The sequence below is a fragment of the Myotis brandtii genome, unplaced genomic scaffold (assembly GCF_000412655.1).
Source record: "Myotis brandtii unplaced genomic scaffold, ASM41265v1 scaffold165, whole genome shotgun sequence".
In the NCBI taxonomy this organism is placed as follows: domain Eukaryota; kingdom Metazoa; phylum Chordata; class Mammalia; order Chiroptera; family Vespertilionidae; genus Myotis; species Myotis brandtii.
The window spans coordinates 10,457,603-10,473,676 of NW_005356042.1; the positions used below are offsets into that span (position 1 = coordinate 10,457,603).

Genomic DNA, 16,074 nt, shown 5'->3' on the forward strand with positions numbered 1-16,074 from the left:
ACCTCTGGTTGAATATAAATGCCACAGCTGTAGAGAGAGAATGTGGAGAAACCTTCTCTGATAACAACAACAGATTTGAGATCTTTATCAGATTCCATTCCTTCCTTGGTGAGAGAGGAAGTGAGTCACTGACCATTTTACTTCACTCAGTATGTTTGAATGGATTCCCTCTACCCTACAGCATAAAAGGAAGACACCACCCACTCAACCCACCAAGCAGCTCTGGGTTATCTCAGTTCATCTATTCTGGGAAACTATTCAATCTTTCTTTTAATGGCTTTGAGGGGATGAAAAAGACAAATCTAAACTCCAGGCCCACAGCAAATGTGCCTCTCCGAAGTTTTAACCCTCAGGATGAAGTCCAACCAGAACTAGAAACCAGATTTAAATCTCCTTGCCTATCCAGGAAATCTCAAGATTTGAATTTGATTAATAGTAATTCCAAATTAATACTGTACTCAGGTATACACAGAAACTAGACTCTATGAAGCAGACAATAGGAGGTAGTCTTGCAAAGAATTCAAATTTCAAATATTGAAATAATCAAAAGACTTAAACAACAATGCTTACTATGTTTAAGAAATAATGACAAATTTGAAGATAACTCTTTGGAAATAGGACTAAAGAAGTGACTAGCAGATTTGAAAAAGATTTAAAGAAAATTTCTAGAAATAAAAAATAAAAAACAGATAAAATTAAAAGTTCAATAGATGGTTTTAATGGCAGATCCATCATATTAAAGCGATAATTCATTAAATGGAAGATAAATAAAAAGAAATAATAAAGAAAGCAATACAGTGTGGCAAAAACATAAAAAACAAAGCAATGGTAGGAGGCAGAGGATGGAGTAAAAATGTCTAGCCATGTTTAATCTGACTTCCAAAATCAAAGGAAGAAAGGAGAACAGAGGCAATATTTTGAAGACATAATGAATAAGATCCAGATTCAAAAGGCTGAGCCACAGAGTCAAGATGACCAACAATCCCCAAATATGGTAAAATGTCAAATAAAATGTGCATGTAAGCACACTGTAATGAAATGGCAGAAAACTAAGGAAAAATATTTTAAATACAATCCTGAGAAAAGATAGATTTTTAGGCTGACAACAATAACAGCCAGAAGTTAGTAGAAAGATATTTTCAATGTGCTGAAAAATAGTAAATACCAACCTTAAATTCTATACCTAGCAAAAATATCCTTTAAAAATGAAGGCATGCCGAAACCGGTTTGGCTCAGTGGATAGAGCGTCGGCCTGCGGACTGAAGGGTCCCAGGTTCGATTCCAGTCAAGGGCATGTACCTGGGTTGCGGGCACATCCCCAGTGGGAGATGTGCAGGAGGCAGCTGATCGATGTTTCTCTCTCATCGATGTTTCTGACTCTCTATCTCTCTCCCTTCCTCTCTGTAAAAAATCAATAAAATATATTTAAAAAAAAAAATGAAGGCAAAGTAATGATACTTTCAGACAAATAAATGTGAAGAGTTTGCTACCAATAGAAACACAATGAAGAAAATTCAAACGGATGAACTTTAAAGAGAAGGAAAATTATCCTAAATGGAAGGTCTGAGGAGCAAGGAAGAAAAAACAAAGTGGTAAACATGTGGGTAAGATTACACAATCTACCTATAGATACATATATAAAACAGATTAATGAAACATGTACATATGCAAATATTGTATTTATAAATGATCATGTATTTTAATACTACTAAACTAGAAAACATGAAAAATAGAGTATAAAAGTACTGGTTAACTTTAGGCTTTGATAATAGGCTCTGGTTTCTAAGGAAACCTTCAAAGGAATATACACAAAGAATATAACTTCTAAACTAGTATAGAGGGAAAGAATAAATGACCAAAAAAGTCAATCAATTAAAAAATGCAAGAAAAGAAGAAATGCAGAATGGCTGGGCAAATAGGAACTACTTCAATCATTTCACAACCTCAGTCCATACAACTGAACACAATTCCTCTCCTCATGGTTTAAAGTTTCTGAAATGTCAAACTCTCTAGGAAACTTTTGAAAATTAATGATATAGGAACCTTTGTGATAGGTGTGCATGTGAGAAAATTCTAAATATGTATATACATCATGGGAGGAAAATTTAAGGAAGCAAATTCTGAAAAGGTAGACCAGAGAAATCAGCCCTACATCTTACTGGCTATACCACTCCATCCAGCTGTTTATTTTGACAATAATTTCAATTAACCTGGCACCCAGAAAATTATTCCATTTCTACACTATAGTATAGATTTAGCCATTTCTATAACATGGTATGGTGTGATAAAGATTTATTTATTTTTTTAAATATATATTTCTTTATTGATTTCAGAGAGGAAGGAAGAGGGAGAGAGAGATAGAAACATCAATGATGAGAGAGAATCATTGATTGGCTGCCTCCTGCACACACCCTACTGAGGATCAAGCCCGCAACCCGAGCGTGTGACCTTGGCCAGAATCGAACCTGGGACCCTTCAGTCCGCAGGCTGACGCTCTATCCACTGAGCCAAACTAGCTAGGGCGATGTGATATAGCTTTAAAAAATAAAGTAAGGATCCCAGAAGGACTGCTGACAAAAATTAGAATGAAGTAAAATGGTACTTGTGGGGTGAACCCAAAAGGCAGATCCAAGATTAAGAGAAAGGAGGCTAACAGGGGTAAGGCAGCAAAGACAACCTTTTCTATCATTTCCTTGAATAAGAGCTTTGAATACCATGGAGCTATTTTCAAACTTGTAAAGGTCAACTAAAACATCCTTTCTGTGGTAAAATAACTTTATGCCATTGTTAAGTAATGTCTTCTAGAGTCTCATATGAAATGCCTGCTTTTACAATATACTCTTATTTTAGACACAGTTATATATTGTGATTCTAAATTGAATTTCAAAGATGATGTGACTATCACAGCTAAGAGAAATTCTGTGTTCCAAGTATGGTCACACAGCTCATTGCTCTTCTACCAGTTAGGTCAGTGGTCGGCAAACTCATTAGTCAACAGAGCCAAATATCAACAGTACAATGATTGAAATTTCTTTTGAGAGCCAAATTTTTTAAACTTAAACTATATAGGTAGGTACATTGTTATTAACTTAATTAGGGTACTCCTAAGGCTTAGGACGGCCTGTCTGCACCGCATCTCCCGTTGCCTGACCGACACCCCCCACTTCTTCTAACGCCACTTCTTCAAAATAGACTCGCCCAGGATGAAAACCGACTACTGCGCATGGGCCACAAAGTTTCAATCGCACTGTATGTGTGTGCCCGCACGTGGTATTTTGTGGAAGAGCCACACTCAAGGGGCCAAAGAGCCGTATGTGGCTCGTGAGCTGCGGTTTGCCGACCACTGAGTTAGGTCATTAATATACTAAAGTCTGAAAAATTGCTATGTATTATAATTTGGGGACAACAAGGACTGACAGAAGACACTCTTCTTACCATAGTCTTAAAAGTTAGAAATACATTAAAAATGTCATCACAGAGAGATAATAAAATTGTCTCTTTAAAAGGCTGTCAGCCCTGGTTGGTGTGGTTCAGCAGTTAGAGCATCAGCCAGTGAAGTGAAGGATCAAAGGGTCGAGGGTTCGAATCTGAGTCAAGGGCATCTACCTCGGTTGCAGGTTCGATCCCTGGCCCCAGTTGGGGTGTGTGCAGGAGGCAACCAATTGATGTGTCTCTCTTACATTCATGTTTTACTTTCTCTCTCCCCCCTCCCCGCCACCATCCCTTCTACTCTGTCTAGAAATCAATGGGAAAAATATACTTGGGTGAAGATTAACCAAAAGAAAAAATAAATAAATAAATAAATAAAGGCTGAGTTGTTCTGCACAACCCAGAAATTACACATTACTTGATCATGTGTTTAAGTAAAATTTGCCACAGAACAGTACCTGCTGAGAGCACTCCGTGGTTAATTCTTGGCATGCTTAACGGGGCCAGTTCAATCCAAAGCTGCCTATTAGGGTCATAAAGAGGGCACATGCAGCGCATTGCTGCTGTTGGTTTCCGTGAACTAAAAAGGGAAATAGATTAGCAGTTAATATGTTTTATGTAGTTCTGCTACAATAACTATGACTACAATAACTATGACTAGTTTGCCACTCCAAAAAATGTTTAAACCATTTAAAAAATCTACTGCTATCATGCTTTAGATACTGAAAAATATTATGAATTCTTGCTCACACAAAGATCTCTCTTCCCCTATACCGTTTTCAAACAACACACACCCATACTTACACTCTTTCTTCTCCACCAACGGTCACAATGCACTCTGAGTAGCCCCGGGGTTTGAAACTGGCCAGCATTGCCTCTCCTTGTTGTGGCTGGCTCAGTGGTATATTGCTGCACTCTTTGACAATTTCTCGTACTAATGGTTCATTCAGCATCTGTTCCCGTAAGTAGCTGGAGTCTAATCCTGAAACCCACAGTGCTGACATAACGTCCTTCATGTGGACCTGCAGAAGAGGGTAGAGAGGATGGGGAGGAAAAATGGAGAATGCAATACATAGCTTTTAGAATATGGATTTCTCAACTCATGGAACACTGAAATTGTTGATAGACTATCACAAGGCAAGTTATAAATGCTAGTACTCCGTGAATATGCTTACCAGCCCTGTTCCTTTATATTTCCCATAGCCTTGATTTTTTAAAAAGTTTAATTTAAAAAAATCATCAATTCATATTTATATTTGATGTATCACTGCAAAGTTTCAAGCAGCTTTCTTTACACCCTATAGGGTTCCCATAGCAATAAGAAAACTTGCAAGAACTCTGCTACAATTTGCTTGAATGTGCTGTGAATTAAATCATGTTTATAGAAGTATTATATACAGTAATAGCTTGATACAATATGGAAAACCAGTTAGTGAAAATGTTTCAACATTATTATTATATGAAAAAATTAGAAAAGACAAAGTTTAAAAAAATCCTGAGGACTATATAATTATTTCTTAAGTAATTATTGTTAAACATATCTAACATGTAAATATGAACTATATATTTTTCATGATCCATCATTAAATTTGAACCAAATGATTATAGCATTCTACATACATAAGGTGAAACTCTTTAATGATAGTCTTTCTTGGTTTTGAAATAGTCATTTTAAGGTATACTATTCTATGCCCTGAGCATTAAAAGGCAACAGTTTTTACGGCATCATGTTCAGATTAACCAAAGGATGAAAAACTGCCTCTTGTTTCCCCAGCAGTCAGTTGACCTTAGCATCCTCATCACTTTCCGGCAAGAAGAGGGTAAGGGAGAAACTACTGATAGTGGACTCAGTGAATGGCACAAGCTGGAAAACGTTTTATCTCCTTTCCTAACTTACCCAACTAATGTGGAAAATAGAACATCAACTGTATAACTATGCTGAGTCTACAAGCATAGTTTCTGGACATACTCACAGGCCTACCGAATTTACATAATTATACAGTAATCACTAAAACATAAGTCAATGGTTATCAAGAACTTAAATTAATAACGCAATTGTACATTTGAAAACTACTCTAAAACCTAATGTAGTTTTCACTGTAAGTATAGTAATTGAAGCTAGCATCTAATTGATAAGCACTGGACTTAAAGCCCTGTGACTTTGCTCCCTCCCCCAGTGCATCAACAATTTGGATCTAAAGCCTGATATTCTTGAAGACCCTTCCTTCCCAGGCTCACTCCCAGAACCTTCCTATTTGGACCTGCATTATCATGAAAACTTCAGAGTGCTCTCCTGCTTTCTCCCCAGTGGTGTCAATCACTCCAGGGAGAGCCCATAGCCCTCCCCCCTGTGCCAGAGCTCCCAGTGCCCCCCTTGCCCTGCTGCCTGCATCAGAGTTGCTGAAGAGGTTAGCCAATGATTTAGGGTGATGAAAGTGAGTCTGGGGACACTGCATTTCGATAATCTCCAGCTTAACCTGGAAATGCATTTTCCCATAAAGAACAACATACAGAGGACATTATGTTCTGAAACACCAACCACTTTAATGATCCTATGGGAAGATGCTTTACGGAGATCTTTTAGAACGTAACTTTGCAAGTCTTTCACGTTGAAGGAGAAAGACATCGATAATTTGGATTAAAAGTAACTAAATCAATGAAATAAGTAAAAAGGCAAAGTTAGACAACATTATAAACTACAAGTACCTTTCTCATTTCGGTATCATGTGCTATCCATCGAATTACTGCCTCAAATACGTATCTTTCATTGCCAACGTTTAACTTCTCAAGAGAAATCACTTCCTTAAGCTTCTGAGGACTCAGTTCTAGGAATTCTTCTGTGCTGCTGACATCTCGAAAGTGAGTCTCCAGGTATTCCGTGGCAAGGTAATGCACGTGGTGCAGGCAGTAGTGAAGTGCAAAGTCACGGATCCCGATGCAGTTCTCAGCAGCAATGCAGCCTTCTAAAAACTCGCAGCACAGAGTCTTAAGATCTGTCAGCAGGAGCAGGTCCGCTGCCTGGACAACATCTTGGATGGTATCTTCATTTAGCCGGATCTGTCAGAATTTCATAAATATTTTACATTTGAATGTATATATTTAAAACTCAAACCACGAATCTATTAGGCTGAACCACATGAAAGCTCCATTTTTGTAGGTCAAAGATGATAAAATATTGGCAATTTCATATGGTTTAACATTGTACTTTTATCCAAGAAGAGTTTAAGTGCCCCAAGGAACCTCTGAATAACATAAGCAGTGGTGGCTGGTTAACTTTTCCTACCATGTCCCTTGCTTTACCAATATTAACTAACAATAACTCTTCAAGGTGAGCTGTCCAGTTGGCTTACTTCTATACTCAATTTAGAGAAAAACCTTAAATGATTGAAATGCTTAGGAAATTGAAAGTTCTGTATTCTATGGTAAACTGAAGGTGATTTCTTTAAATAGTAGCACCAGGGCTATGGGAAATGTTGCCTCCAATATATTAAGTTCATGCCTTTGCCAAATGGTACGCAAGCTGAATGTAAGCCCCTTGAAGAAAGGGGCTCCATACCGCCTTAGAAGCCTTGTCTGAACACCAAACACTGTACTCGGCTTGGTAAAACAGATACAATTTGGTCCCAAAGCTACTTTCTGGAAAGAATCCCTTTTATAAGACTTTAATAATAATTTTGAACATTTACTTATCCTTAATTTTCTTAGTTTTCTGACTGATGCTTCTTCCTCCACCCACTTGACAGTTTTTCTATTCAACAGTAAGACGACGTAAAGAAACAGGCCTCTAAGATATTGCCATGATCACAAGTGGTCCCAAGAATGGTGTTCATAACTCCATTCGGAAATGGGAGGAGAGGGCTCAGAGTACAGAACAGCAAGAAACACTTTACTACATTTTACACATTTGCACCACAGATTTAAAAAAATGTATAATTGCCAACCACCTTGGAAAATGAGCAACAAAAGTAGGAAGAAGTGTATGGGGTAAGCTACAAGTATGGAGAAATTTCCCATTTACATAACATTAAATTTAGCCACAAGACAGTGGATAGCTGTAGACTATTCAAATGTAGGCATGTAAAAAAACAAAAACAAAAAACCCCCACTAAATTCTATTTCAGTAAAACTAAACTGCCATATCAGGAGTTTGCTATAACTTACCTTGTAACTATGATTTTAAAACCACAATTAATTTAAATTGGGAACAAAATCTGTAAATAAGGCTTCAGGTTTCAAATCTAAGCCTTAATATGAGTAAGCTCTTACTGGCTCATAAGTTGTTACAACTGCTGCTGAATCAATTTTACAAGTTAGGTAAGAGATTGGTCCTAAGCCTGGTTTTCTCCAGGATTTTAAGGGCTGCCCTAAAATTAATTTAAATTCATTTATTTTTAACAATCATACAACACATAACCTTACATCCACACACCCACCACCTAGTGTTTACAGAAACGGAGATAACATCATGAAACTAAACCAAAAACTTCAAAAAGGATGACAATCGCCGAGTTTGACTAGACAGAATGAATATATTTAGAGAAAGTGAACAGCACACTCAGAATATTTAGAAACATGTAGGAGACACAACCTTTACAAAAAGGAAAAGTAACATATGATGAAGAAGGAATAAAGACAGTCAGAAACAAGCTCTCAAAGAGTAAAGATAAAATGCATTCTCACTAACTTCTTCCTGTTAAAAAAAAAAAATGAGCCCTAATTCACACCTAAGATTTTTCTTACGAGTCCTCATGCTATACTTTCAATCATAGCAGGCAGAGGGTTGGAAGAGGGCAAAGAAAAGAAGTCTAACCACATATCACTTTCCTCCCCAGGTTTCATTAAACCCCCGGAAACATAAGTGGGAATAAAGGGAAATCAGAAAGGAAGAATAGGGGTGGTGCAGGGATACTGGTCCTGCTCAGGCAACAGGACCAATCATGAATACAATGCAGGTGCCTGTCATTTGTGAGTCTAGAACTCTTTATTTCTAAATATCCCCCCTGCCCAAGGAAGTTCCCATTTCCATGCTATGGAGACAGAATGAGTTTCTCAACAGAATGGGAAAAAAGCAAAATTGAAATTAAGATTTAAAAACAAAAAGACAGCAGTGAAGGGAGCATTCCACGGTCTTCACATCTCATGCTAGAAGGTGGAGCTCAGGATGTACAATAAAAAACTGGGACTGGGGAAGATCTTGCTCAGTCTGCCTTTCTGTAAAGAGCAGAGCCCCGGAAGAACACATGTGGGCGCCATTAACAGGAGCAGAGACCAGGCAAGCACATGGCGACAGAAGATGAAGATGAAGGTTACGTGGTCACAGAATGGATGAAAGGAGACCCTCACCCTGAGCTTGAGAAGCCTCTACTTAGTCTTCCTTCCTTTGTGTCTCATCATACCTGCCCACTGAAGATGTAATCCAGGATCTCTCTCATAACCATTACCGATATCCCTTCAAGTTCAATCTTATAGGTTGATCCATCATCTTTTGGAGGATTATAGTTTAACTTTGTCCTAAGAAAGGAAAAAAAAATGTAAAATTTCTATGAAAGAACAAATAGGCATAAATAATTATGCACTAAATATTCTATAAAGTTTATGATAATTACCAGTATATGAACCCCACCTAGAAAATTCAGTTTGTTAACTTTAGATTAATATATATATATTTTATAACTTTCAACTCCTAAACATTTGTTCCCGGACTCAAAATGCTACTTCTTAAAAACACACACACAAAACAAACAAACAAACAAGACAACCAGATAAGATCCATGTGAACAAGGATCTCTACTACTTCACCTTGGGAACCTCAGGTCTTTCAGCTTATTTTTTCATGTATTTAATTATCCAATTATTTTTTTAATAAAGTAACTAGGACCCCACAAACCTACCAATCAAAACAAAAGCTATGATGCTGACAACAACCTGCTTCTAACCAATGTTCCTCTTCACCACTCCATTCTTCTACTTCCGCCATCTGAAGTAACTATTACCCTAAATTCTATGTTTAATTTTCCCTTGTGTTCTTTTTGTATCCATGAAATATATATGACACAATATTATTGTATTCATTAAATATATAATATACACATATTTATTATTGTATCCATGAAATATAATAATATAAACATCCATGAAATATATAATATGTAAATAAATGTATCTACATATAATTTTAAGTTGTTAATTTTATGAAAGAGTTTCATGTTGTCTATAATCTTTTGGGGCTTTTTTTCATTTAATATTACATTGCTAAGAGTCATTTATATTGCTGCATATCACCCTGGTTCTCTGTTCTTTCTACTGTACAATGCTCCACTTTCCTGTTGATGGGCCTCTGGGCCATTTCCAGGTTTTCAGTATTGTGAACAGTATTGCTAGGACTATTTTCGTACATGTCTTCTTCTGTATTAGGCAAAACAAATTTCCCTTGGTGGTACCTCTGGGAGAATTATGCTAATTATTCTCCAAAGTATGAGATGATAGTAAATGATTCTCCAAAGTAGTTAGAGCAGTTTATAGCCTCATCACGTATGTGCAAGAGAACCTGTAGACCCACAAATTCTACGACACTTGAATCTGTCATACTTCCTAAATTCTGCCTATCTGGTGAGTGAAATATAATCTCTCATTGCATTGTGATCTGCATTTCCCTCACAATCCAGGTGCTGAACATCTCTTCTTATGTTTGTGGTCACATGTATTTCCTCTTCTGTGGAACACATGTTCAGTTCCAATTTCTTCTTCAGTTTTTTACTGAGTACATTGTCTTCCTCATATTGAGGTGGAGAAGTCCTTTATTATATTCTTGATATTAATCTTTTGGCAGACTTGACACTTAACGTGATGAACGATAATTTTTCATGGTCAATGCTTTTTTGTGTCTTGTTTAAGAACTGGTACCTTAGCCAAAGTCTAAAAGATACTCCTAATTTAGCAGAAGAAAGCTGAGACACTGTCTAAATTGCACTTAAGATCCCCCAAAGGATCGGAATTGGTAGTATGAGGAAGCTGTGAATACTAGTAGAAGAGTAAAAGATGAGCTAAAAATAGAAGAATGGATTGAAAAAGTCTTAAGAAATAGTTGAATTCCCAGATCCTTCTTCCACATATACACACAACTCTCCTGCACAGTTCAGTAAGGCTCTCCCCAGTTCCAATGGAATATAAGTGGTTTATATTCTGAAATATAAAACTGAGGGTGGGTCTGTGGGCAGGATGATATTAGGCTCATTTGAGGTAGGTGTACCATGCCAAAAATGGAGTTAAGAGAGTGTTTATATACTGAATGCTGAGACTACCAATCTTTTTTCTCATCTCTGTTCCTAAAATGCTGAAAGCCAGACCTATGGCCTCCATGCAAGAAACTGGAAGACTCTTTTGAAGGATTTGATCAGCTCAAAAGGAAAGACTTAAAGATACGGACATAGATCTGCCCCTAGAAAACAACCTTGCTTGATCATGCAACAGCGAAACCCACAGTCAATAAGCCTAATTTACAGGCTCTGGGCTTCCAATACATTATGGAGCAGCACTTCTGAAACTTCTTCATGTCACACCACTCGTAGAAAATGTAACCTTACTTTGGGGCAGACAGATGAGGCTGTGCACAGGCCAAGGGTGGACAGAGGCCCTGCCTCGCCAGATGCTGCCCAGACACTCTAGGACTGACACCATCATTATCTTCACACACTTGTAACAGTTTTTTTTTTTGTTAATCCTCATTTGAGGATATTTTTTACATTGATTTTTAGAGAGTGGAAGGGAGGAGGAAAGACAGAGAGAAAGAAATATCGATGTGAGAGAGACACATCGATTGGTTGCCCCCTGCACATACCCCGACCAGGGTCAGGGATAGAGCCTGCAACCAAGGTACATGCCCTTGATCAGGAATAGAACCCGGGATCCTTCAGTCCTTGGGCCAATGCTCTGTCCACTGAGCCAAAACACTAGGGTTCTAACCTAGATTTTTTTTTTATAACCAGCCAGCCTACCAATCAAATGTCAGCAGAGAACAGGCAATTTCAGCTTCACAAGGTCTCAAAACAATTTATCCCCCATGAAACCTTTCTCAGAATGATGCTGGAAAATGTGTCCCAACAAACAAGGCAGTGCATCAAGGCAGTCAGTGCATTTAGTATCCCCTGGATATTAAACAGGGAATAATGAAGGAGGGTGTTAGGATAACAGCTATGTACCAGTACAAGGAAGCCAGTCGATTTTGGTGTCAGTAGAAGACCTTGGAAGACCTCAAAGATGAAACTGATGGAATATATAATGACCTGAAGGTATAAAGAGGATATTCAGATAACTTTGTTTCCTCCCCATATTTCATATCTGCTATTCCTGCCTCTTTAGTTTCTACTGAACTGTTTTACTCAAAAGGTATTTCATTGCTTACTTGTTGTACCCTAGCTCTATCTATATGCCTAAGACTTTCATTAAAAATGAAGAAAAATTTCAGTCAATTCTTAATCAAGAGAGAAAAATAGTGTAAGTGGTATGAATAATACCTAAAACATTAATATTTGGCTCTGAAATGCATCATGTACTATTTTGGCAGCAGATGCGTCTTCTAATAATGTTTCACTTAGGATGTCATGACTATATTTTTTCAGTCACTGTGCTGGTTATCAACGTACCAATTCTCGGATCCAAATTCACCCATTTATTTATTTATTTCAAATAGTTTTTTATTGATTTCACAGAAGAAGGGAGAGGGTGAAAAAGAAACATCAATGATGACAAAGAATCAATGATTGGCTGCCTCTTGCACGCCCCCCACTGGAGATCAAGCCCATAACCCAGGCATGTGCCCTTGACTAGAATTGAACCTAGGACCCTTAAGTCCTCAGGCTGACACTCTATTCACTGAGCCAAACCAGTTAGGGCTTTATTTATTTATTTATTTATTTAACCCTCACCTGAGGATATTTTTCTATTGATTTTTAGAGAGAGTGGAAGAGACAGGGAAAGACAGAAAGAAATATCAATGTGAGAGAAACACACCGATTGGTTGCCTTCTGCATGTGCCCCAACCAGGACCCAGGCTGGGGAGGAGCCTGCAACTGAGGTAGGTGCCCTTGACCAGAATCAAATCCAGGACCCTTCGGTCCATACTGACGCTCTATCCACTGAGCCAAACCAGCTAGGGCCCAAGTTCACCCTTTTTGCAGGCTCTGTGAAAATGGATCTGAGCCTTTAAAAATGATTCTTTTGTCAACTGACAAGATGTTATGGTTTTCAGTAGAGGGAGCTGGAAGACACTGGAGGAGAAAGAGTTCGGCTTCCGGGCTCTGGTACAGCAGCTAGGTAGGCTGCTACAACATAGCCTGCATTTCAGTGTCAGGCTCCTGCTACAACAGTGGTCCTCAACCTTCCTAATGCCACGACCCTTTAATACAGTTCCTCATGTTGTGGTGACCCCCAATTTCATTGTTACAAATTGAACATAATTAAAGCATAGTGATTAATCACAAAAACAATATGTAATTATATATGTGTTTTCCGATGGTCTTAGGCGACCCCTGTGAAAGGGTCCCCCCAATTTCATTGTTACAAATTGAACATAATTAAAGCATAGTGATTAATCACAAAAACAATATGTAATTATATATGTGTTTTCCGATGGTCTTAGGCGACCCCTGTAAAAGGGTCGTTCGACCCCCAAAGGGGTCGCGACCCACAGGTTGAGAACCACTGTGCTACAACATAGCCTGCATTTCAGCAACAGGCTCCTGCTACAACACAGGCTGCATTTCAGCATCAGGCTCCTGCTACAACACAGCCTGCATTTCAGCGTCAGGCTCCTGCAGTACACAGCTACTTCAGTGTCCAGTAGTTTTCCCCAGAATCTCCTTCAGGCAGTTCAGTGGTGGAGTGTTTCTGGTGAGATACCTCTCCATGAACACATTAGGGGGCAGATTTCAGAGGGCTGGTTTAAATCAAGTCCCATCAGTGTGGCTTCTCTGCCATGCAGTGAGCCATGAGCCATGGCTGTGCCTATCCAAAAAATTCTAGATCTCAGCTGGGGATGGTGGCTACTTCTTTTATCAGGGATTCCTGTATTTTTTAGTTTTCTTTATTTGTTAATAGAGGCCCGGTGCACAAAAATTTGTGCACTTGGGGGGGGGGGTCCCTCAGCCCGGCTTGTGCCCTCTCGCAGTCTGGGACCCCTCGGGGGATGTCCACTTGCCAGCGGGGAGCAGGCCTAAGCTGCAGTTGGACATCCTTAGCACTGCTGAGGAAGTGGGAGATACTTCCGCCACCACCACTGTGCTGGCAGCCGTCAGCCTGGCTTGTGGCTGAGCAGAGCTCCCTCTGTGGGACTGCACTGACAACCAGGGGGCAGTTCCTGCATTGAACATCTGCCCCCTGGTGGTCAGTGTGTGTCATAGTGACCAGTCATTCCCAGTGGTTCTGCTGTTAGGGTCAATTTGCATATTACCCTTTTATTATATAAGGATTAGCCAATCTCTCATTACTCCAATCTCCTGTTGTAGTTCATAATTCTTTTTTTTTTTTAATCCTCACCCAAGGATATTTTTCCATTGATTTTTAGAGAGTGGATGAGAGAGGGGAAAGACAGAGAGAAATATCAATGTGAGAGAAACACATCGATTGGTTGCCTCCTGCATGCACCCTGACCAGGGCCCAAGCTGGGGAGCAGCCTGCAACCGAGGTATGTGCCTTTGACTGGAATCAAATCCAGGACCCTTTGGTCTGTTGGCCGATGCGCTATCCACTGAGCCATACTGGCTAGGGCAGTCCTTTCCAATATTAGATGGTAAGAGTTACTCAAATCAATCATGAAAGCCCAGCTGGTGTTGCTCAGTGGTTGAACATTGACTTAAGAACCAGGAGGTTGAGATTCGATTACCAGTCAGGGCACATGCCTGGATTGCAGGCTCAATCCTTGGTGTGGGGCAGGCAAGAGGCAAACGATCAATGATTCTCTCTCATCATTGATGTTTCTATCTCTTGTTCCCTTTCCCTTCCTCTCTGAAATCAATAAAAAAATTTTTAAAAAAAATTTGTGAGTCTTGGTTCATACCTATTGTTATTCATAGTTACTTCCTTCTTTCATTTCTTATTGTGAGTCTTGGTTCATACCAATTGTTATTCATAGTTACTTCCTTCTTTCATTTCTTAGTCACCATGCCTTTCTTATTTAGTAACCTCATAAACTTGTTTTATCCTCCCTTTTTGTCTTCACTTTTCCCCCATCCCTTTAGTTTTTGTTCCATTCTGTTTTACATTTCTTTCCTTCAGTGAATACCCTAATTTTTATATGCTATTTTTTCCCCAATATCTACCAGGTGGCTATCCTTAGCACTCCTCTAGCCCAATACATTCTCTCCATAGCTTTTACCTTGCACATCCTCTCTAGCTCCTCTGCCAAATATAACTGAGAATTCAATGAACTGGACTGAATGAGTTAATGAATTTTTTTTAAAGCTAAGCTATATGGGCTAACTCTTCTTTTCTATGTTCTTCCATCTCTGCCCCAGCAGGCTATAGAGTCATATGTAAATAGCACAATATCTTTGTTTTTATTATATGATTGTCAATTTACAAACTCCCTCTTAGAAAATGCAGCAGTCATAAATATCACTTTCAGAATTTCATAGCCCTCTTTGAAAAAATGAGAAATAATTAGGAGTATGGTAAAATTGGGCCTCAGGTATTCAGATATAAATATCCATGCCTATCACATTCTTCCTCGGTCTTCTGTTTCTAGGGCAAGACATTCCCCTCTCTGCCCATTTTCTCATTTGTAAAAAGAAGAGGTAAAATGAGGTGATTTGCGAGCTCTTCCTCCCTGAACATTGCTGGACTAACCTGCTGGAACAGGCTGTGTGCACTTACTACAGAGATTGCTCCGGAGACACATCCTGCTGAGTCCTAGAGGACAGGGTCCACCCAACTCAATCAGTTATCTAGGATTTATGCCTTCTATCGGGCATGGGGTAGAAGTTTATTATTTTCCATTAAAGTTGAACAGAGGTAAAACAAAATCAATTTTCTTTCTTTGACAACGCTAAAAAGTGGTTTTGTAAGAAAAAAGTTGTCAGCTACTAGCTGGTAATAAAGCTGGTATTATTTGAAGTTTTACACCCATGAATGAGGTCTACAACTTTGAAATACGTATAATAGAGCCAAAGTTCTGTTGGTTATATATACAGTCCTGTTATTACTGGCTTCTAATTCCTGAAAAAGTTCCATGTGTCTAAATGCCATAACAAACACCCCAGATAATCAGGCCTGGTTGTTCTCTTCCAAGAATCACTTTCCAGTGGTTCTCAACCTTCCTAATGCCGTGACCCTTTAACACAGTTCCTCATGTTGTGGTGACCCCCAACCATAAAATTATTTTCGCTGCTACTTCATCACTGTAATTTTGCTATTGTTATGAATAGTAATGTAAATATCTGATGTGCTATATGTGTTTTCCGATGGTCGTGACCCACAGGTTGAGAACCGCTGCTTTAGACATTACTGAATAGGATTTGATGTAACAGTGAACAAAGAATAAGTCTAAGCAACTTTTCTTCCTCTCTGATGCAAAAGCTTGTCTGCAATAAAAGCAAGGAAACATAATCAGAGTGAAAGAGAATGTAACGTTCAAGAAGTCAAGGGTGATTT

At 38.8% G+C, this 16,074-nt stretch overlaps 1 protein-coding gene across 1 annotated transcript in view; it reads right to left on the reverse strand.

Annotated features, from left to right (window-relative positions):
• GAN (gigaxonin) overlaps positions 1 to 16,074 on the reverse strand; it is a 53,663-nt gene that overhangs the window by 17,632 nt on the left and 19,957 nt on the right. The window contains exons 2-5 of the mRNA XM_014536725.1: positions 8,826 to 8,940; positions 6,136 to 6,486; positions 4,234 to 4,451; positions 3,888 to 4,009 (exon numbers count right to left, since the gene is read on the reverse strand). Coding sequence (XP_014392211.1) covers positions 3,888 to 4,009; positions 4,234 to 4,451; positions 6,136 to 6,486; positions 8,826 to 8,867 — 733 coding nt within the window. The 5' untranslated portion in view covers positions 8,868 to 8,940. The remainder of the gene's footprint in view (positions 1 to 3,887; positions 4,010 to 4,233; positions 4,452 to 6,135; positions 6,487 to 8,825; positions 8,941 to 16,074) is intronic.